The sequence below is a fragment of the Pinus tabuliformis genome, chromosome 1_2, assembly GCF_031772625.1.
Source record: "Pinus tabuliformis cultivar Carrire ecotype Pingquan chromosome 1_2, CPIR1, whole genome shotgun sequence".
Taxonomy (NCBI): domain Eukaryota; kingdom Viridiplantae; phylum Streptophyta; class Pinopsida; order Pinales; family Pinaceae; genus Pinus; species Pinus tabuliformis.
The window spans coordinates 528,845,313-528,869,722 of record NC_142298.1 but is presented as its reverse complement, the minus strand read 5'-3'; the positions used below and the strand labels follow the sequence as shown (position 1 = coordinate 528,869,722).

The 24,410-nt window shown below is 35.3% G+C and overlaps 1 protein-coding gene across 1 annotated transcript; it reads left to right on the top strand.

The window, feature by feature from the left end:
- Positions 1 to 18,858: 18,858 nt before the first annotated feature.
- LOC149206657 (uncharacterized) lies at positions 18,859 to 19,781 on the top strand. Its single transcript, XM_089393765.1, has one exon. It carries the CDS (start codon positions 18,892 to 18,894, stop codon positions 19,717 to 19,719), a length of 828 nt encoding a protein of 275 aa, XP_089249891.1. The 5' UTR covers positions 18,859 to 18,891; the 3' UTR covers positions 19,720 to 19,781.
- The last annotated feature ends 4,629 nt before the right edge of the window (positions 19,782 to 24,410 follow it).

Genomic DNA, 24,410 nt, shown 5'->3' with positions numbered 1-24,410 from the left:
CACTTTGAAAAATGTTCTTGGACTAGATGAGATCTGGTGGCTAGAGAACAAAATCTAATCAAAGAAAAATGTTCTTGGACTAGAGTGTGTGAGAGAGAAAGGGATCAAACTGAAGTAGAATCCAAACTGAAGTAGAATCTTCTCTACATGGTGAACTAACTGCCTTTCTGCATGATTGTAACTCACCCATCACCTCCCTCACCCCCTTGATACTCTTCCTTTCTCCAAGATAAACAAACTTAATTGCATGCTAGAAGTATGAAATCTGCTCAAAATACCCTCATGTGGAGTGCACCTCTTCTCACATTGTTGTTTTTATCTTGCATGTGTTAACCATGGTCCAAGTCGATTTTACAATGGCAACATTGTTCTATGCATGCTCTAAACCAATTGGCAGTAAATTGAAACAACCTCTATTAGATCACAACCTTTCTAAAGTATCGACTTCTTTCTAGTTATGATCACAAAACTATTGGCAATTACCTACACTAATTTCCAATAATAATTACAACCACAGGCTGAAAGTAGGCTCTTCTAAAGCACATCCCTCCCTCATAATTGTTGTTTTCCTTTAATAACCAGAGAAATCTACTGATAAACATCTTGATTAGAGGGTAGAGCACTAGTCCTCCATGGATGTCACTCATTTCCCTTTTTAATAAAGTGAATAGATGCATAAGATAAACAACGAAATCTCGTGGGAAGACAGGTTGCACTCATGCTGATTTTACTTGAGTAGGAGGGCGAACTCCAATATTATGATACATGCAATCTACTTAACGGAAACCTCCAATATTAGGATATACATGCAATGAAATATATGTGGGAGATTCTTGTTTGAATTAGAATGGTAGCTCGGGCTGAGAACAACATGAGGTAAGTGTGTAAAACTAGAAAGAAACCTATTCTAGATACAGTGTTCCACCCTAGCCTAGGAATGACATTTTTAAGGGTTCACATGTGTGCATAAAAAGCACCTCACCTCACCTCAAGCCTCGCACTCCACTATCTGAGTAGATCTTCCATGAGGTCAAGTAGTAGGGGGAATTAGCTCTAGGGGAAATTATAATTCCCCCCTACAGAACTCGGCTGAAGTTGTAGAGGTATAAAGTCACAGGTAAGCACTATCCATAGCAACATATCGCAAGGTTCCATAGGGATTTTGAGTTGTCATTTTTGAGTGAGATGTGTGTCCAATCATTTCTTTGCAATTCTCCAATCTAGCTTTTATAGGACTTGAACCATTAAATCTGGCTTCATCGAATATCCCTAACCTTAATGCACCTAGTGGATATCGCCATCACGTGTGGATAACACTGCTTCAAATTCAAGACTCGGTAGGGTAGATTGAACGCATGAACTCATGCACCCAACACACTTACAAAACTGCACCATTCAAAAAATAGGCATTCATGCATGCCCTGCCCTGGATGGGTAACTGTGCCTTCCTAATTGAAGACAATACATTCATACATGTGCCTCATCTAGTGATCCTACTAAACTATTGCACCTCCATTAGAGGATCTCTTATGGGCCCTCTACTAAACATCAACTTTCCTTTGTACAAGCTGTAATGTATTTGTTGAAGGACAATGTTGTTTCCAAAGGAGAACAACTACTGAGAAATAGGTAAAATCTAAGACTACCTCCACTCTTGTATCAGATAAAAGTAAAACTGTTGTCAAATTAAGCAATATTGTTAAGCAATTTTCTCTTTGTATATTCAGCGAGCCAAAAATGAAAAAGGATAATTGTAATTTTCTTTCACTTGACGAAATAAAGAATATAGAACTGATTTCAAAGTGTTACAATTATGTGGGTAATATATTATATCATATGTGGGTACATGGAGTAGTTAAAAATCAGTCTACTGCCATAGACTGAAATGGAGTACAACCCTATTACAAGGCCTATGGTACCAAGTGCAACATCTAGTTTAATCACAATAATATTCATTGGCTTGTAGCAATCTTCTTCTGGAAAGAAACTAAAAGAGCTTTATTACGCTTTGAATTTCAAATGCTTGTTAAAGGATCAAGTGGTGGCTGCAAAGAACAACTCAAACTGGGTGATCTCAAAACAAAATAATTTAGTATTTCCAAGACAAAATAACATTATTGATGTATCTCTGAATTCCATGAAAACAGAACAATTTGATGTATTGAAATGATATTAGGAGATTAGTAAAGAGGATCAAATTAAGTGATGTTATGGCCATACCATTGTATCCGTTGACGCTTCGAGTGAAGAGACTCGGCAACACCAAGAACATCGAGTGCCCTCCAAGCATTGGTCATCCAAGACAATGTAGTCCTTATGGTTTGTAGAGAGTCTTCTCACTCTAACATCGGGCTCTTCAAACCAACTCTGCACAAGGTCATTACAAATGTAAAAAATCAGCAAGACACAAATTTGGTAGTAAATATGACCAAAATAAGAACTAGTGCAAACAATTTTCACAATCCTTCTTTTGAAACCAACATTATAATCTCCTTAGCATTATGATCAGTTGTCACTGTTCTTCCCAGGTCATCGAACTCAACTCCACCTTGACAAAGTGTAATTGCATAAAAGGAATGTCGGTCTCATGCCAATAGGTCTCCTACGATTAATGTGCAGGAACCTAGTACATAGACCATTTTTCTCTTCGTTTAGCTAGCCAAGGCTTATTTCCCTTTCCAAATATCAATAATTCTTTTCCAAGAAAACATAAAATAAGAATAATATTTTACTATGTTCTAAAAGGTGAAGAAGTTGAAATCATGCCACAAAGTGAAAGGAAATCAAATGTCTTTCCTCAAACCACCAAATATATAAAGAAAACAACAATAATTATAAAAATAAAACTATATCTATCGATCTATGCATGAAATGAGTCAAGCGACTAAAAAAATCTAACCAAAACAAACCAAAATTTTCAAACTTGACAAAATCCTATAAACAAGCAGCAAACAAACCGCTAAAATTTTCTAAGATATCAAAGCTAGACTACTTGAATAAGCCCATTGTTGCTTAGCGTTACACTTCTTAAATTAGTTATTTATCATTTAATACTAGGACACTGTCTATGTGAAAAGAAATAGGTCCTAGCTTCATCAAATCCGACTTCATTTCCAATCAAAGATCAAATCCAAAGGACACTAACTCGTTACTCTAGGATGGTGCTAAAGTTAAATACACAAAATAACAAAAAATAAAGATATGATAAAAAATAGACCTGCAAGATTGTATTGGTCAAGTGTGACAAGGACACCAATAACTGAGACTAGAGAGATTTATAGAATGTGGTAGTTACTAGTGTGTGTCTATTGTGCAATTAGTGGTATGGTGGAGAGACCTACCAAGAAGGGACGTTGGTCTCGGGAAAGTATAGTAGGGAGATCCATAGAGCATTTATGTAAAAGGAAGATGAGAAGTGTTGTCTTCAAGTTGGGTTATGTTATGGTAGAATTTTGTTGGTGATAAGTGGTAACAAAACACTTACATCAATAGGTAAAAAGTAAATTCGGGGCATGAGTTGGACTGACTCATGTTATCTCATCCCTTAATGGTCCTAAGGACATGTGGGAACCCGAACAACTTAGTACCTAAAAGACTTGAAAACATGGTTTACAAATGACAAACAAGAAATGGCTAACAAATGACTTGAAAGTCTTGTTAAATTTGTTATTTATCATTTAATAATAGTCATACACTATCTATGTGAAAAGAAATAGGTCCCAACCTCACCAAATCCAGCTTTATTTCCTATCACAGATAAGAAACAAACAATGTAATGATTAAATATGAAACATCAAACTTAAAATAACATGCATCAAAGTAATGTTGCTGCAATGTTACAATGAAAAAAAAATATAGAACCTATTTTTACCTGAATTTGACATATAGTAATCTTGCATGATCAATGGAACATGTATACCAAAATAAGAGTCCTAGGGTATTTCAATTTCCCAGTTCTCATCTTGGTCCTCATTTTCTAAATTGTGAACATGATCTTCTCTAAATGAACTACCATTATGAGCCTCCAAAACATTATGTTCTATATCAAGTTCATTAGAGAGATTTGTTATATTGTTTTCTCCCCTTCTATCGCAATCTGATCGCCAAAGAGTTAGCACTCTTTCATATGGAAAATTGTCAATGTCATACTTTGTACATATAATCTTAAACACGTATCCACATGTTTATCAAGCTTGTTCCTCAACTTAGACTTCAAGAATGATAATGCACTAAACATTCTCTCATCCTCCACTGTCCCAAAATCATGGTTTGACACAAATCTGCTAATTTGAAATATTCTGATATGTTTTCTTGTAGATATTGGCTAGCACTTAAAGTAGTCCATAATCTTGTTATAGCACCATTTTCATTAGGATTCTCAAAAAAAGGATATTTATTCCACATTGTTTCAGCAAAGCATCCACTTTGTTGATACAATTTTGATGAATCTAAAATACCTTCAATTTTTTCTCCATGTATCGCGACTTCTTGCAAAAATGGTCTACTAAACATTTTAATCTTTTTTGAAAATCGGCTTTTAAAGTTCTTGGACATTAACAATTGTTCCAATATTGAGGGTATACCACACACATGGCCTCCAACAATTCATCTCGAGGAAATCATTCTCTTATCTCTAATGATAGTGATCTTGCAATTTCTATCAAATTTTGTCTCACTGAAATCACAATATTATCAAATTGGTCTCTGGAAATGGGGCAATCTTTGGTGATTCGTCTCGTCTTACTAATATATTGAAATGGAACCATATACCCATGCACTGCGATACATAGTATCCATTTTTCATCAAACGTAAAAAAAATTTCAGTATTTTCTATATTGATGATCTTAGTCCAACTTTTAAACTCTGGACCAGTAAAAGAGTCTGGCATCATACACAAATTATCCAATGCAAGACATGTTGACTTTCTCGCATTTGTGTATTCCGCAATATACATTGTGCGATTCTGACACATTTTCACGAGGACATTCATTTCATGTAGCATAGGAAGAATTCCAACCAATGTCAATGATGTCTCTATATTAGTTAGTCGAGAAAGAAGATCTTGATCTTTGTCTTCATTGTAGCGATTTTCTTACATCAACCCTACCAAAGATTTGAACTCACTAAATAGTATTTGATTTGGTCCATTTAATGAGATCCATCTTGTATCAACATTTTTCAGTAGTTTTTTTCCATCCGTATTACCATTTGCAAATTGTTAAAACTCTAAATATCGTTTGGGACTACGAGAAAAGTATGCATGAGTCTCGCGTACAAGATCTTCAACTTTTGAAACTGATGGAAACTTGCTTACTATTTTAAATGCAAGATTCATCCTATGAGCCATACAATGAATATTAATCATATATGGTGAAGTTGATATTTGTAGCCTAACACAAAGGCCATTCCTTTGTCCTTTCATTACCGATGCTCCATCTGCTCCAACACATACCAACTTTTTTGCAATCATTAATTGATCCATATCACTTTCCTTCAAACCATTAAGAAAAAGTTCATAAATATCTTTAGCTGTAGAAGTCTCTCTCATATTTTTAATCCCAAGTAGATAGGAATGCCTAATATGGTCATTAACCATATAAATACTCATGCAAATCCATGAAGTATTATCTATAGCTGTAACCTCATCCAAAGACAATGCAAAAAACCTGACAATTGCAATCTTCTCTTTCAAATCATCCTTTTCTACTTGAGCTAGATATCTTGCCCATCCCCAACCACTGGTTACAGACCAATGAGAATAGGGAAAGTTTGGCACTTGAAGAAAAGATAGCAATTTCATGTGATATGGATAATCTGTCATAGGACAACCTTTAGATAAGATGTGAGATACAGTGCTCAATTGTATCATCTTAGATAACAAACTTCTTTCCATCGTCTTTTCAAATAGAGATATGATGGTTCCTCTGCTTGCCTCAAGTTTCCTCTTACTTATTAAATATTTTTTATATTCTTTTGCATATTCAACATGTCAACATTCCTCGGAATATTTCCATCTAACAATATATTTCTCTTTACCATTTACAATTTTATTTTCATACACCTTTCCTGCATGCTTTTGTATCGTATCTAGCTTCATTTGAAATTTCACTACCTTTTGAGTTTTCCAACTACACGCAATACATATAACTTGTTGGAAAGCCTCGTTCTCATTTGTAGGAGGTATTTCTTCAATAAATGGAAAACTTGAGACCCAATTTTCTTGGAATTGTCTCCCTATGGTCCATTGGCTTCTTTTCCTTTTCCGCGAATGGATTGTGTCACCTTGCAAGGAAAAATCTTTAACATTTTCATCACCAATTTCTGTTGAAACTACATTTATCTCACCCTGATACCTTGAGGAACCTGTTATTTCATCCGTCGTATGGATATCAAATGCATTTCCACAAGATTTAACCTCTCTCTCAGTAACATATTGTTCAAAGGAGCTTGAATCATTAAGAGAATATGTAGTTTTGGATGGAGCCTTTTGAAAGTATGATAATACATCCATTTGCCTTGATGGTTTCTTCCCACGATTATCTTTTGACATCTCACCGAATATTCCACAAGTAAAATTTCAAATCGATCTACAAACCTACATCAACAGTTTCCAAGCATTGAGATATGCTTCATATAAATTCACTTGTTCATAGAAAATAGAATTGTACTTTGCAAAAGAATTGTTGAGTCAACATTGAAAGAACATATATCAGAAATTGAATTTTGAGGCAAAATGGAATTTCACAAAAATTATTTAACAATGATAATAGGAAACTATTAACTTTTAAGACATAAAATATAATAATTCATTTGTATAACATTGAAACAACATCATCCTTCCAGGTCTATCTTAGTCCTTTTGGTTTACTAGTTTGGCTTGGGTCGATATCCATGCTAGATATCTATGGGTGGGCTTTGAATCATTCCCATTCCATGCAGTCAGTTTTTTGGACAAATTCTATTAGAAAAATTAGTGACTCTTTGAATTTTGTGTAGAAAATAGAATATTAATCCTCATGGATTTGAATGTAGGCATGATCTAGCATGAAATCCATTGTTAAATGAGTAAATTTCATATGGATTTGTTGTAGAATTACCTTGTTGTTTTACATTTGTGTAGCCATCTATCATGCTAAGAAGTGGGTGAATCAATGAAATTTGCATGTGTTAAATGGGAATTCTATGTGAGCATTTGTAATTCCATCTGCAGTTTGCATCACAAATCCCATCTCTTCAATAGCACTAACACCTTTATTGGTTCTTACTAGATCAACACACTTCTCTCTATCTCGATAATTTGAGGTTTCTCGGGGCCATAGTGAGTGGGGCCTGTCACACAGCTTTCGCTCCCTTAATCCAGATATATATCGCTTTCACTCCCTAAATCAGATATATATCAGCTTTCTCTCCCTTAATCCAGATATATATCGCTTTCACTCCCTAAATCAGATATATATCAACTTTCTCTCCCTTAATCCAAATATATAAGAGCAGGGATGGAAATATGTGAACGTCAAATGAAAATTTTGTTTTACACGTAGTTGTCTTTGTTTTTGGATGTGAAGAATAATTTGATTTATATATAATGACACATCAACCATTTCAATATATTATCAGGGATAAGATATTGGTCTTTGCATATATTTTGTCGTTATGAGATGGGCATTTGTGTATGTGGATGTTTTTGGATGTGAAGAATAATTTGATTTATATCTCACTATGACAATTTCAACTATGGCTTGACTTTACAAAATGCATGCAGGAAGGAAGAAGTTATGTCATCTCTAATATCCCCTTTGACCTTAAATGCATGAATAATATCTCCAACCTTCCTGCACGCATTTAAGGTCGGTATAATATCTCCAACCTTCTTCAACCTTAGCTCCGATACCATGTTGAGAAATCAATGCTTACGTGAATTAAGGTTTGATTCCTCTTTCTTGATAATTACTTGTGAATTATGTTGGCTTCTCTTACTTCTTAATTTTTTTGTCTTTCATCAAGAAATTACCAAATTATATGTATATGAGGATCATAAGAATAAGAGACACAATATGTAGGCACTTGGCTAGGGAAAAATCGCTATAAGGGGAAAACCCGGTCAAAAACTCTTCCTTCAGTAGATTCAAATAAAGATGAGACACTTCCAGACTTCTTAGACCTAGACAAAGACCTCCTCCAATCACCAAGTCAGCCCTTCCCTTCAATAGATGCTCCTTATCAAAGTCTTCATATGACAACCTCCTAGCAATAACTTCTGTCTAGAATTTCACACCCCCAGTAGCAGAACTTTGACCCCCAACAACAAAATTTTGGATTTGCAGTAGACACAAATTTTCAGCCCCAACAACCTCCTAGAAACTTGGCACATGCGAGAGATAGATGGAACACAAATTCGAATTAGGTCTTCCCAAAAAACTTTGTCCTTCTTCATCTACTTCGCTCTATTTTTGCTTCTCTTCCTTGAAGATCGAACTTGATGAGTGAATGTGACAAATGGATTGAACTGCCTCTCATTATATAGCCTTTTCACTGGGTTGAATTCCCCTAATGTAGGCCGACTTCATGGGGACACGGACGACTTGCTCTGGAGGTGAGAAATTACCTTTTTAACTCAAAAATAATTATTTTTACATGATACAAAAGCCCATCAAGGGTCTAATAAAAATGTCAATGACTCTAATGACTCAAGAAAAAACCTAGAAGCCTTCAATGGAAGCTTTGACTTAGAAAACTTTGAGTTAGAAAACTTTGACTCAAGCATGAAACCCATGCTTTAATAAGTCATTTTATTTTCACAAATACAATTTATGAAGGCCGAAGCTAGTCAAATTCTTCAACACAAAAAACCCTTAATCCATTAACCCTAGATTAGAAAAGTAATGTAGTTTCTTAATTGGAAATACAAACCATGGGATGAACCACCATGTGCCATAGAACCACGAAAATAAAAAACTTTGTCATAACACACTAAAAATAAATTCAAAAAAATACCCAATGGTTTGTAGGGGTGTTTCCCCTGAAACCCTGTTTAGGTAGAGGTACTACCCCCCCCCCCCCCTTCCCCGCCAAATCTCTTGGGAAAGGGAGGCCTATGCCTCACCTATGACACCTTTGAATGGGGGGGATTACACCCCCCAATAGACCCCCCCTTTCTATCTCTAAGAATGAATCGTGAATAGGGATAGTCATAAAAAGAATATATAACATACCTAACACTTGGTTTTTCCTTTTGGATGAGTAGAGATAGACTAGGAAGATTCAAAACATGAGGATTTAACTCGAGGTTACTTTCCTTTTTCATTAGTTGCTTGTTTTAGTGATGGATATCTAATATCATTATGTAGTTGATATTTAACAAAGGAGTTGACAAAGGTAATGGTAGGGCTAGTGGTTTCTTATGTTTGCTTGGCCAATTGGAAATCCCAAAGGTAGGCCTTTTTCGACTTTCTCCCCATCCATCATCATAAGGTTTATCTGAGGTTGAAGGATGTCATCTATGCTAAGGTAAGGCTACAAGGGGGAATACTCAAGTTTCAATTTCAATTGTAAATCATTATTTATAATAGAATCATGACAGAACATAACATGCCCAATTGATTCCTACAAAATATGTGTTTGGTATATTATTGTTTGCATGTGCTTTTTCCTCTTTACCAATAATTTTGACAAGGTTATACATGGACATCATAATGGAAATGAACAATAGAGACAAATAATGTACAAGAACATCAATTTTAGTGATGGTAAACCAATTATATAACACTTGAAATATTAATATCAAGTGGGTATGAGTGAAAGGAAGGAAGATATGTATATACACCCCACTTATAAAACCAAAAAAATACAAACGTTATACATAACCAACTGAATATGGTTATAATATGAAAAAAATCAATATCCTCAATTAACAAGTAAAAGAGACATGCACTGGAGCTAAACTTGGATATAACGAAAATAAGGAATGCTATAGGCAGAGGAAAGTAATGAATGGAAATGCCCTATTTTATTTCTATTTTCCTTTCAATTCCCTTAGTGATAAGGCATACAAATATATAATATGGATGGAAGAGAACAGTTGAAAAGATTTTGAGCCATCAAAACTTCAATAATGAATAAAAATATACATATTGTGATCTACATCTACAATTAGAAAACATAATTGGCATACCATGACATTAGACACTCGAAAATCCTACTAAATTCATGTTACCAATCTTATAGTATCTTGGCTCTTTAAATTTCCCAGCCTGAGAGGCAAGGAAATAGACCCTCATCAATTGATTACTCATTGAACTCATGATGGTGGAAAGGCGACTACAGGGTTCGTCGGGTTGATCCGAAAAACCTTATTGCTTAAATGCCTGCCTGTTTTATAAAGGGAAAGGTTTTAGTTATGGAGAAATTGGTTCTAGTTATAGATAAATTGAAGACTTCCTCATGATCCTTATTCATATCCATCTACCTACTTCATAATAAGGTGGTAACAATAAGAAGAAGGTTTGGGAGGGAAAGGCAGCTAAGGCAAAGGGAGCAGATATAAATAAAAATCCAATTGAAAACCATCTAGATAGCAAGACACACCACATACCAGTTATCCCAGCTCTTCCAGGTTTACTACGATTCTTGCCTCTTTGGAGGAAAAATGATTCAGTCTGAAACTTATTTGCATAAGCTTCTGAGGCCCCTAGTCTCCAATTTCCCTCTGAATTGGTTGTAAAATACTACTATTCACTGGAATCCACACTGAAAACTAAGCCTCAGAGCAAGGTGACCTCCTAACTCCACTATCAAATCTTAAATGCTTATAAATTAACAAACAATACTCACACATAACTTCTTCCTTCCTGCCTACAAATTAACAAACAATACTCTTTGACCTTAAAAAAATCATTATTAATAGATTAAATTGAACACTAATATCGATCTGTGAATTGAATTGCACTTGCAAACAAACAAGAACAAGGTTGCGGCTTACCTGGAATGCCAAACCCCTTCAAATTCTGATTCACAAATCGCCAAGAAATGCAAGATTCCGCACAAAATGTATACTTGGCTCTGGTTGCAACTAGTCGCCAGGAAAAGGGGGATTCCGCAAAAAATGTACACCCTAGTCCCTATGCAGCTTATTTCTCTCTGGCCTGCTCTCTGTTTAAGTCACTTCACCTACTACTAGTCAAGGTCTGAGGTCTTTTTTGGCCTCCTCTAGGGCTTCACCCCCTATAAACTCTTGCGCAAGTGTTGAGGCCTTTTCGCTTCCTACAGTGGGTAGATATAAGGCTGTTAGGCCACTTTCTACTCAGAATACCTTGATTCAGTCGAACCACTATTTAGTCAAACGCTTTAGGCTCTTGATGAGTGATGAAAGTGAATACGAGCACCGAAACTAGATCAAAGTGATGAGTTACAAAGTATATTCGATCATGATGCTTTCCCAATTCAAGGTCCGGGCTGGCATGCTCCTACTACTACTGTGTGTAAACGAATGTGTGTTTTTGCTCAATTAAATGCTTGTAACTCTACCTAAGTGTATGTATGGTGCGACAGAGGCAGAGATTCAAGCAGGCAGGAGCCCTCAACTATGTCACTTTGCCTGTATCCCAACTATGTCACTTTGAGGTGTGTATTCAGCCAAGTGCTTACTTCTTTGCCTTAGTCCCAGCTTCTCTATTGCAATCCTCTGCGAGTGATTAGTACTGGTATGATGGGCAGGATTTGTGAATAGAAATCCAAGGACCAAAACTATACACCATGAACATTGAAAGCCTGATTTGAAAGAGTCGTATTTGTGAACAGAAATCCGAGGACCAAAGCTATACACCATGAACATTGAAAACCTGATTTGAAAACAATTTTATACACCATGAATCTGTGAAAACAGGGAGCCGCCCTCCATTTGAAAACAAATCTAACCTCCACCCTCCATTTGAAAACAAATCTAACCTCCCAGGACTAAATAGAACCTCACACACCACTCCCAAACCAGAAAAACCAAAAATAGGGCCATTACAAACGAATTTAACATTGTAAATTAGAAATCTGGCGATTTTAAGGGAATACAATCTCCCAAACTAGGTGCAAATCTAAAAATCTGGTGATTTTAAGGGAATACAATTTCCCAAACTAGGCGAATCGGGTCAAATGAAGCTTCGCTTGGTTTATCCGCCATTTTTTATTTTGGGCTAAAATAAAAAAAAAATTATTTTTTTTTTAAATAAAATTGGGGCTAACTATATGAAAAGGGTTTTTAATAAAAATTTTGCCCTTCTAAAATGAAAAATCCCTCAAATTTTGCCTTTGGGCTAAAATTCGCCCCTAAAATTTACCATGATTTGATAGTGCTTCCACTTCTTGACAACTTGAATTGGAGCATATATTTCTTAATCATATGTAGGGTAGGCCAACACTACCCTATGAATTATTTTAAAATTATAAGGTACTAAATTACCACCCTCCAACAAAACTACTTCGAGAACATATCCACTTGTATCCTCTCCATTTCATACAGCTTCTACAAATCAGGCAACACGAAATTGGGCTTAACTAATATTTATTTTTTAGCTCGAAAATGTACTTATGTTGATTCTTCCCCATTAAAAACTCTTACCACTAGTTGTTGTAGTCAGAGTGGTGTAGCTACAACTAAAAAGTATGGTATAAACTTCCATAGGAATCATGATTGCCCAACAAATCACTTAAATTTAATGACATTTATAGGAGTTAGCCACTTGAAGATGGCCTTTATCTTAGTGAAATATATATTTATTTCTCCTCCATCATTAACATACCCTAAAGACACCAATGACTGCTCATAAAATTCACATTTCTATATATTTTCCAACAATTGATGCCTTTTTAGGGTCTCTGACACCTACTTGAGATGTGATATATGCTCTTCCTATGTAGAGTTATAAGCCAATATATTATCTAGGTCCAATATTACAAATGAATTAAAAATAAGATACAATATGCCATTCATCAAATGCACAAACATATTTGGTGCATTACATAAACCAAAAGGAATCATTGTCCATTCATTCAAATCTTTCCTTGCCTTGGAGGAAATCTTCAAGGTGTCTTCTTCTTTCATTTGTACCTAATGATATTTTGATTTTTTATCCAACTTGGTTAAGTACTTGGTATGCTACAACTAATTAAACAAGTCATCATTCCTAGATAGAGGATATCAGATATTAAAGGTGATCATGTTCAAAGCTCTATAGTCGATACACAATGTTTGATTCCTATCCTTCTTGGGTACTATGATTATAGGTGATATACAAGGTGAGGTACTAGGTTGGATCTCTCCCTAACTTCAATAGTTGCTACAACTGTTTCTTCACTTCATCTACTTCTAAGATAGATTGTTTGTATAACCCAATGTTTGTCAATGGGAAGTTAGGAAAGAAATGTATCTTATGCTCCACTTCACTCTAAGGTGGTAACCCTTTAGGCTCTTGAAACTCTTCTCTATATGCTTGAAAAATATCCTCCATTTATTGTTTCTACTCTTTTGTACATCCCCACAAGGACACCTTTAAACCTTTATTGATTCATTAAACCCTAATCAATTCTCTCTTAAGAAAAGTAATACAAACTTCTTCCTAGAACTGATCAATTTCTTGGCTTAGTTATCACTTACCATAGAGCTCTTAGATTTACCTTTGTGTGCATTAACATTGAAGAACTCACCATCCTTGATCAAGAGATACTAGTTTTATCTTCTCATAAAGATTACATCCCTTAAATACGTGAAGGGGATTCCAAATGCTACGTCACACATATCATGAGATACTATATCCACCCTTGCTTCTCAATATATTTTCACTTAGACAAAATTTGATATTTCACTACTTTTAAACCTTGGTCTCTGGTTCCTTATTTACCCAACCCAATGAATATGGGTGAGGATGGTCATAAAATTCCAATCCAAGTTTTCTAACTAGAGATTTGGCTATGGACCAAAATCAAATAGATCACCCACCTTTTATTTATGGCATGGATTTTAATATGAAATATTTTAGTCAACTCCCTCTCTTCATTAGGATGGAAGTTATTCATATTCACCTCATTTTTCACTATGGTGTAGACAATCATTTCATCTAGATCTGAGTCGCTCTCTGCCTAGTTTCTTGAATTCATGGCTAGCATGTTCTTCTTCCTCTCATCCTTCTTGTAGTTATTTGGATTCAACTATAGGTGTATCTTCCAAAACTTATATTAAATGTAATTTTTAATATTATAATGGTTGCAATGGATTTTTGGGTCCTTGCATTGAGATGTAGTGGCTAAGGCCTTATTTTCCTTTCCTTTCCACTTCTTCTTCTACACCTCGGAAGAATCATAGTAGTATTTTTTCTTCATACTACCTGGTTGTCCATTGTTCTTACCCATAATATTTACGTATTATGCTTACACAAAGGCCTCATCAATTTTCCTATGTTTAAGGAGCATCACTTGCTTTCTTAGATGACTATGTAGACCACCTAAATTCTTGATGAGTACATAAGTGTTCTTAAGAGTTACACCCAACCTAATTTCCATGTTTATGAACTCAATGGTTTACTCTTTCATGTTCTTCCCTTACTTCTACAAAAAATAATGCCAATAGATGCATTGGTCCTCTTCATAGATGATAGGGTAGAAGTGAGACTTGATGATGGTTTTAAACACCTCCCACTTAGTTACTTGGGGCTTACCCTCCAATCTAAGCATCTCTTTTGTGAATTCCCCTCCAGGTTTGGGCATGGCCCTTTAAATTTAGTTTGGGAAACGAAATATTTATTTCTTTTGTTATATTAGTGACATTGGAATAAACTTATGACTATTGAAACCCTTGATTCAACTTAACAACATCAATGTCACCATAGTAGGGTTTGATGTTCACTTTTACATACACTTCAAATAGATATTGAGAGTATGTTATGACATTATAAATTCTCTCTCTTTCTTAGGGTCTTTTTCAACTCCCTTTTTAGGTGTTAATTGTCTCTAAATTTCTCATTTGATCCATCATCTAAGTTAGAGTTTCTAGACTCCCATAAGCTATAAAGTTATTCTCTAGAACCATCATGAGTATGTACATGTTGTGAGATATTTCAATAACTTGTTCTCCTAGCTTTGAAAACACCTCTTTCAACTTATCTCATGTAGTGTTACTATAATCATCTACAACGTCTGTGATTTTCAAGCTTTAAGCCAATTCCTGGATCTTGCAACTTCCCAAAAAACCCCACGAAAAATTTACTTGTATTCCAATATTATTTGTAACCTATCATGGATATTGCATCAGAATACTTCATTATAAAAAATCTTATAGTGTTCTTTTACTATGCATTATTCTACTAAGGATCACATAACTAATATTCATAAACATGAAATATTACTTGAATAAAATAAAAACTGAAATGAAATAAAAATGTTATGGCACACCATCAACACAATGAATGCAAGACATACCTTAAGAATACCTGATATGGGAAATACTTTAGCTAGAAGGTGAGGCCTATGCTCTACTCTTTTCTTCTCAATTATGAAATGTAAGTACAAAAGAAAGGGGTTGCCACTATGGAGGTTACATGGGTAATATAACCAATATGCCTGCTAGAAGATCTCCTTCTCTCTTTAATCTCCCGTAATATCCCAATTTCAATGCTCTATTCTCCTTTGGAACAATACTCAATACAATAAGAATGGAATCCCTACCTTTCCTAACAATCCAATATTTAACATAGCTTGATAGTTGTCTATGTTTAGGGTTAGAGATTTTGCATGCCTCAACCTCGAGTTATTGTTAGCATTTAGAACCCCTAAGAATAATTTTGAAGGTCCACATGTGACTATATCCACATGCTTGAGTAATGGAAGCTATTGTTGCATCCACTTGGTACCACAATGGTCAACAAGGTAACTCAACTTGTAGGATGCATAACTTTTTCATATAAAATTTGATTAAGATGATTTTCATGTTGTTGTATAGCTCTTGAAGTGTATAAAATTTTAGAAAGGTTGGGAGAATTGATCACGAATTTTTAATCACAAAAATAATCATCTAAGGCCTCAAATATGCTTTGGAAGGTTTTGGGCCACAAATCCCCAAAGAAAGACATGACCCTAAAATGAGCCTTACAAGTCAACTATTCTAATTCCCCCAAAATGCCACAAAAGTACCAAATTAGAAGAAAATTGAAATGATGATCCATATTGGGCCATTTTTCATGATCTCATGCCATAGAAAAAGAGCTGTTTCAATTTAAAGATCACCTAGAATTTCACATCTAAGTTTTATGGGGATTATTAGGTATTCAGCATGATCACCCAAGTCACCTAAAAATTAGATTTTCCTACCCATTCCAACATCCAACTCATTTTTCATGTTCCCTTCTTGATGCCAATGGTTAGGAAAAACAACCGAGTTCAATTATTCTAACAAAACTAGACAAGGAGTGTTCTATTTTGCTATAGTCAAAGGCCATACTACATAAATGTGAGCATTGCCTACACCAACATGTTATACATGAAATGTTCAAATAGTTGAAGTGTATGCAACCAGAAGATTCCATACAAACAATAGTTGAGGTCATGTAGTGGCTTCCCCATCTCTAGCATTAAGGAAGAAAATTTGAAGGCGAAAACATATTAGGGTCCCACCCTCACTCCTCTAGTTACTAGCATAGAGGTAGTTAATTAATGTAATAATAGAGAAATTTTGAGATGTAAAATTGGTCTCATACGGAAAATAATAAAATAAGAATGAATTTTCAAAGAAAGAGAGAAAAGAAAACTATTTTTGTAATCATATTTTCAAATTATTTGCACTCAAATTTGATGTGTGAGTTTTATTATATGTGGAATTAAATTCTACATCTAACAAATACCCACACTACATAATTTGAATGAAAACAAACATATATTTTTTTATGTATTTCAAGTTTATCCCATTTTAAGTCTATTAAATACATGAAAAAACTATGTTTATTTTCATTAAAGTATGCAATGTGGATATTTATTCGATGTAAAATTTAATTTTGCATTAAACTGGAATTTTGAGTAGACCAATAAAAAGATAAGTTGAAAATACAATTTAAGAAAAACAATTTTCTTTCTCTCCAAAACTATTTTACCCTTATCCTTGAGAACATCTTAAATCTTATTAGTTCTTTCAAAGTTAATGTTGATAACATTTTTGGGGTTTTTAGACCCATTTCTACCTTATAATAATTAAAAAAATAAAAATAAAAATAAAATAAATATATATGTTTGATTAGTTTTAATTAAAAATATTATAAAACATTAATAATTTTCATTACTAATATTAAGATATAATATAAAATTAATGTCGTAAAGATATTTTAATCTCTCCTAAACATAAATAAAATATTTGGGTGCGTCTAAAATAACATAATATATAAAATATTTGGATGTGCATGTAAAGTAACATGTTTTATATTAATTTTAGAAAGATAAGATTAAAAAAGAACTCATATTTTCATTTTTGAGTATGAAGAAGATATATAATTCTTAGACTATTGAAAAATATTTCAATGCTAAAGTTAAATTTTATATCTATATATATATATATATATATATATAGATAATTTTAATATTGATCATAACAGTGTATTTGACCATGTGTGTTTAAGGTAGCTCAATTGGCAATGGCAATGGAAATAAAGTCTCACTCAACCAGAAGTTTTGGGTTCAAACCTTGTGCTATCCCCTATGAGGGTGAGAAATTAGACATGAACAAAATGTAGTCCTACCAAGCTTACAAAAAATACAATATATTTGACCATAAAAATAATTAAAAGTGATTAATAAATAAATAAATCAATTACTTAAAAAAATAAAAGACATATATAATTCACTTAATTTTTAAGATAAAATTAATAACTAATATTTAAAAAAAAATTAATAATAATTAAAATTCTATAAAAATAATAATTAAAATTCTATAAAAAAATCATAAATAAAGTATTTTTAATTAGATGATATTGACTTATATTTAAAAAAATATTTTAATATATACCATATGATGTATAATTAAAAAAATAATATATATTGAAAAAACAAAAATCAAATCGTTATATATATTCAATATTCAAAGGGTTTTTTTTTTACATTCTATATTAATTAGAGAAGTCTCAATCAAAATTTTAAAAGTTTTTATTTTTACATTCTATATTAATTATAAAAGTCTCAACTATAATTCCCTATACAAACAGTAAACACATGCATGACGAACTTATTGAGGTTCTAGTTTTCTGTTTTTTTCTCTCTCGAGGTTAAGTTAATCTACCGAGGAAAGGAAGTCATATTCTCTTGGATCTTAATAATAAAATTAATGTACTTGTTATTAATTGATTATTGGGGAATATATTGTACCTGTTTTATTTCACTCGATTTATTTGGATAATCGTCATAGAAAGGGTTAACGAGTTTGCTATCGGATATTAAATGTTTATTTAGCTGTAATCTCAATAGCCATATAAAATAGATACTCCCGGTGTTTTCCAAACACTCCATCCCCACCTAAAAACTATATGACTATCGAACTTACAGCTAAGCTAGCATTTAATGACCTATAACAGCCTCGTTATCCCTAGCCGTCGGTCACCGCCTGAATTTTATTTCACTCGATTTATTCGGATAATTGTCACCACCTGAAGACAATACATTGTAGGCTGTAGCGCTTTATGTTATTTAGCACGAGATTTACTATTTCAACGTACAGAACACGGAAAGGACACTCTTCTGAACTGTGCTTCATCTTTCCTGTAAAGAGTGTGTCGCACCCGCGTTCAATTCCATACTTAAAACACCCAAATCCTCCACTGACACCATGCTGCAGTGTCCTACCTCCTTCATTTTCTGTGCAAAAGTCATGGATAATGAAACCGCTTTTGTTCCGAGAGGCTCTGCTCACTTTCTCAAAATACGCAGAAGCAACCACCATATCTGCAGCCACAGGTAAGGGCAGCGGGATCAAGAGCATTCCAAGGCAACAAGAGGCTGCCCCTTCGCCGCCCGAAGAGAGAACTTTGAATCTGCAAAGTCCACAGTACAGAGGCGTGCGTCGTCGTAATAAGGGGAAATGGGTGTCTGAAATTCGAGAACCGAAAAAGAAAAGCCGAATCTGGCTCGGCTCCTTCGAAACTCCAGAAATGGCCGCTCGAGCTTACGACGTCGCTGCATTTCACTTGAAGGGCAAGAAGCTCGCGTTGCTCAATTTCCCAGAGCTGATTGATCACCTTCCACGCCCCATTTCCTCGTCTCCGCGCGACATTCAGGCTGCTGCCGCAGAAGCAGCCGTTGCATTCCATTGCGGAAGTGCAGGAAACTATGGAAGATTGAACGAGGAGTATAAAGGAGCCAGGAGAAGCCCGAGAAAAGTTTCAGTATGCAATGAGAGTACAGCCACCTGTTCCTCAGATGAGCTGTCGGCAATAATCAGTTCAGACTTCCAGACAGCAAGTGCTGAGGTACCACAGCAAACAGATGCGAGTAGTTCCTCATCAGTACTTTGTAGACCAACAGAAGGCATTGGTGAGTGGGCAACCATGGACGACTTGTTCGAATCCCTCAGTTTATATACAGATCTGGCAGAAGCTCTTATGCTTCCGCCCCCTCCTCTGTTCAGCAGTGAGGAAATAGATGTAATAGATGTAGAGGAGCAGAAATTGGAGGAAGGATTTCTTTGGCCTTATTTAAATATGTAATCTGTCAATGGTAATGGTTACATGTTTAGCGTCCAGGCTTGCTGCTTAGTACGGGTCAGATGTGTAGGGGTTAAGCACAATGTAAGAAAATTATATGTTAATATTTTTAAATAGACACATACAGTGGTGTAAAGTTATAGGGTACATATATTTTTTAAAATATATTAAGTTACATGATACATATATATATTTCTTACCTTGCACAGCATTAAGTCAAAAAAGAAGATGAATGCATTAGTGATGAAGGTTTACTTTAAAAAAAGCTTATGATTGCTTAGATTGGGGATACCTAAGAATGCTTCTATTTAAAATTGGCTTAAATCCAAATATGATTCAATGGATCATGGGGTATGTGTCCTCAGTTTGCTATCCAGTAATAATTAATAGAATCCCATCCAAGTTTTTTTGCTGCTGGTAGAGGATTGGGACAAGGATGTGCATTGTCCCCTCTTCTTTTTATCTTGGCGATGAATGGATTAAGTTTAAAAATTAAAAAGGCCTTGTCCATTGGAGATTTTGAAGCATTGAAAATCAAAAGTCATGTCACAGTTTCCTATAGTTTTTTTGTTGATGGGAATGATAAATAGGATTAAATGGCTTTGTCTTTCCCAAATCATAAAAAAGTTTGGCATAGCCACGACACTGTTTCAAAATAAACAGAAGTCCATTATTATATATGGTTCCTGTAACCAGGACGATATCACATATATTAAGAATTGCTTTGGAGTTAGTGCAGAAACCATAGACAAGGGCATGAAGTATTTGGGGTATCGACTAAAACCAGGAAGCTATAAAAACACAGATTGGATGTGGTTGGTGGAAAGATTTTATAAAAAGATTAAGGGATGGGAACACAGATGTTTATCTATGGGAGGACGTATCATCCTCACTCAGTCAGTTCTTACTCAGTTGGGGATTTACTGGGCACACCTGTTTTGCATTCCTCAAATGATCATTAACCTTCTAAATAGAGTAATGGCAAGCTATATTTGGTCTGGAGAAAATGGGAATTGCAAATATCATCTAGTGAAGCTAGAAAAGATCACCAGACCCAAAATTTTGGGAGGTTGGGGTGTTCTAAATTTGAAGTTCTTTGGATGGGCTCTTATTTTAAAGTCTTTATGGAGAGGCATCAACAGTAAAGGCATATGGGGGAAGCTGATTCGATCTAAATACATGTTGAATAAGGAGTTTTCCTTTTGGTTAAGACAAGGAGCGATAGGGAAAAAAGGTGGCTCACAGATTTGGAACAACTTTAGAAGGGTCAAGAACATACTATTTCAAAATATCTCATGGTTCTTTGGATCGGGCAACAGAATTTTGTTGGGAAAAGATTGCATTATAGGAGTAGGTGAGAGGCCACCAGGGACAGTGGAATTGATTCAACATCTGAACAGAAGAGGCATTTTTGTTCTTAGTCAGTTGATCAGTGCTTGGAATGGCAACATTCCAATTTGGCTTGACTCCTCCCAACTGAATCTTGTTGATCAATATAAACAGGATTGGCTACAGTTTATTAAAACTCTAAAGGAGGCAGGGATATGTTATGATAGAAAAGGGGACTGTATTGCATGGGCTGGAAAAAAGAAGAGTACAGGAGAAATAGAGGTGGCAGACTGTTATCTCAAAATATGCCAGAAGGAAGTTCAAAGTCAAGAAAATTGTTGGTTTTATAGCTTTTGGAAAATTAATGTCCCAATTGTAATTTTCCTATGGCTAAGGTGGAGAAACAATCTCACATGGACAAACTTACAAAAGAAGAACCGCCATGGCCCTGGGATATGCTATCTGTGCAGGCAAAATTCAGAAGATAATGATCACCTTTCTTTACACTGTCACAAATCTGTTAATAGTTGGAAACATTTCACCAATAAGCTACAGATTCCTTTTATTCAGTTTAACACAATAGAGGAGTGCCTAAGATGGTGGAGCAATCAGAGTACATTGGTATATGGGAGAAGGAACAAGCATGAAGGCATAAGCTATTTCTCTTTGGGGCTTATTATGGTTTATTAAGTTTTTGGATATCCCTCGAGTACAAATTTTTGGGGATTCCAAATGCTTAATAGATCATGTAAATGGAAATAACAATATCCAACAGGTCTCCCTACAAGGTTTGATGAGACAGATAAAAAACATATGGAACTCCTTTCAGAAACTATACATTCAACACATTAACAGGACACATAACAAAACAGCGGATGATTTATCGAAGAAGGGACCAATAGCCACAAAAGAATAAATGTATATCATGATCAAAATGGGAGAAGACGAGATAGAAGTAGAAATTCTAAAGCTGTTAGGATAAGACACCGAGGACTATATAAAAAAGGCAGAACTCTAATACAGATATGTTAAAAAGAAAACCTATTTCTTTTTGTTTTCATTTAAAATTTTGTACAAATTTTGGTTCAGCCATTGTAAAGAAAACACATGAGGAATGCCAACTGTATACTGAATTACTGAATATGTAAATGTCCTATGGCATATCTAGAGCCTAGCGTCTCTTTGATAATTATGCGATATATTTGTAGTTATGGCAGAGAATCGTAGTTCCACAATTGTTGCAAATTGTAATCCACAGTTTTGTTGTATGTATGTAGAATATTTTCTACCGCATGTAGTCATGTTACAGATTCCACAGGGCTTATGAGGATGATTTGTCCTTCATAATTATGTACTGTTTTAACATAATATCAAACAGATGGTTTTTTATTGCTGAATATATATATATCTTACCTACTTATGTATATCTCTTACCTAAAAATATCAGGGGAAAAATTAAGGGTTTTTAAAATTTGGAGACAAAAAACCACCCAAAGTAAATTGATTATTTTTTATCTATCATATTGGGTTGGAAAAAAATTAAAAATAAAATAATTAATAATTATAATTATCACTAAAACATTTTGACTTATTGGTCAAATAAAATAAAACTAAAAATAAAAATAAAACACATAAAATTTACAATTATAATTGTAATTATAATTAATTAATAATAAAACTAGCCTAGATCCTTCTTAACTATTGTTGGCTTAGTGGGGCCTGACCCAGGTTTGTAAGTGATTTAGCCAAGCAAATCCCGGTACTACTAGCCCTTTCGACAACAATCCGCGGAGTGTGGACTGAGGTCTCACTTGAAGTAGTATGGGAGGGTGCTAGAACCAGGTTTCCGCACCCCGGGGATGTCTGAGATGAGGTGGTTGGAACGCGGTCCAACCTTCACACTTACTGTCTTCGCGCAGTTCTAGTCACAGAACGATCCGTGTTATTTACCCAAGTCTTCCTTAATTATTCTCTGTTAGCTAATTACTTAGATTAAATTCGCATATAAGTATTCATACAAGTATTCATCAAGTGCACACAGTAAATAGACAAAGTAAAAGCAATGAGTAACATCAACATAAAGATTCCAAAACAGATGCATAGAGTAAACTTCTCTTCATTATATTTCAATCCCAAGTACAGACTTGACTCTGCCCTGCGCACTCATTTGCAGGGGTCCACGCACTCAGCAGCGGACTCTACCAGGCCTCTGCACACTCAACTGCAGAGCCTCTTCCTACTACTACGACCCAGTACACTTCAGATTCCACTCTAGGCTCTAACCATGCCTTTGCATCTCTCTCTATTCCTTTCTAAGCTTAGCTAAGTTGTCTTTACACTTAGAGCCTCGCTTTATTTATACAATCCCATGGTCTGCGGACCATGGGTAGGCCGACACAACTTTACATTAAATTACAATCTTTTAGGGTGGACAGCCCTATGACTCGATTGTACACTTCATGCTCCGCGCCCGTACTTCGCATATTTCTACACCATCTTTGACCAAAACTTGGGCTTTTAGCCCCAAAACTTGCTGCAGGGGATTCCATGTCCAACAGGCCCCCAACACAATCATCGTGACTCATCTTGAGTCACTCTGCTGGTGCGGTGATCTTAGCACAGATCCCCTCCAACTGTGCCTGTGCTTCGTGAAGGTCCACATCGCACTATTCTTCCGTCTGTTGGATTTGCTCTACTCTTTCTGCCAAATGCTCGCTTTCTGGGGAAAATCCCTGTCTTAAGGCATGCAACACCTTCATTTGTGCGAACTTTCCTTCGATATCGACAGTGATGTGGAAAGCCTCATCAATCCAAGGTTGGACGCGTGCTTTAAGTACTACCTCTTTCTGTGGCGCGACATCCACTTGTTCCTTCAACGCCTTCGCTTGTTGTAGCTTTGCCAACTACTGGGTCAGGACAACTATCTGCGTTGTTTCGTGCACACTGTCATACTGCACTTGAAGTTCCCGTGCTTCTGTTTCCAGGCGCTCTATGGTGGGGTCCTCTTGTAAGGAAGTGAGGACCGCTAAGGATTCTTCCAACATTGTTGTACAAGTCTGCACTTCCTGTCCTATTTCCTCCAGCCATTTTTGGATAGCGCCAACGCACTATTCCCTAATTTCCAGGGCGTGGATGACTGCGCCTTTAATCACAGTTCGACAATTTGAAGGTTAAGGTCCAGTTGTATCCTCGTTGCGTCCTCCTTTGCCTCATGGAATCCACTGGCCAATTTGTGAATCCGCACTCCTACTGGTAGGTCTGTCGCAATTTCTAGCTATGGAGCGTAGCGACATGCTTCCTCTACTATCTGCTCCAACTTCTAATTCTGCACTAGTGCTTCATCACGTTGTAGACTAAGTTGCTCG

Excerpts from the sequence above, each read along its gene's own strand:
- LOC149206657 (XM_089393765.1), top strand. The coding sequence starts at position 18,892 with ATGAAACCGCTTTTGTTCCGAGAGGCTCTGCTCACTTTCTCAAAATAC.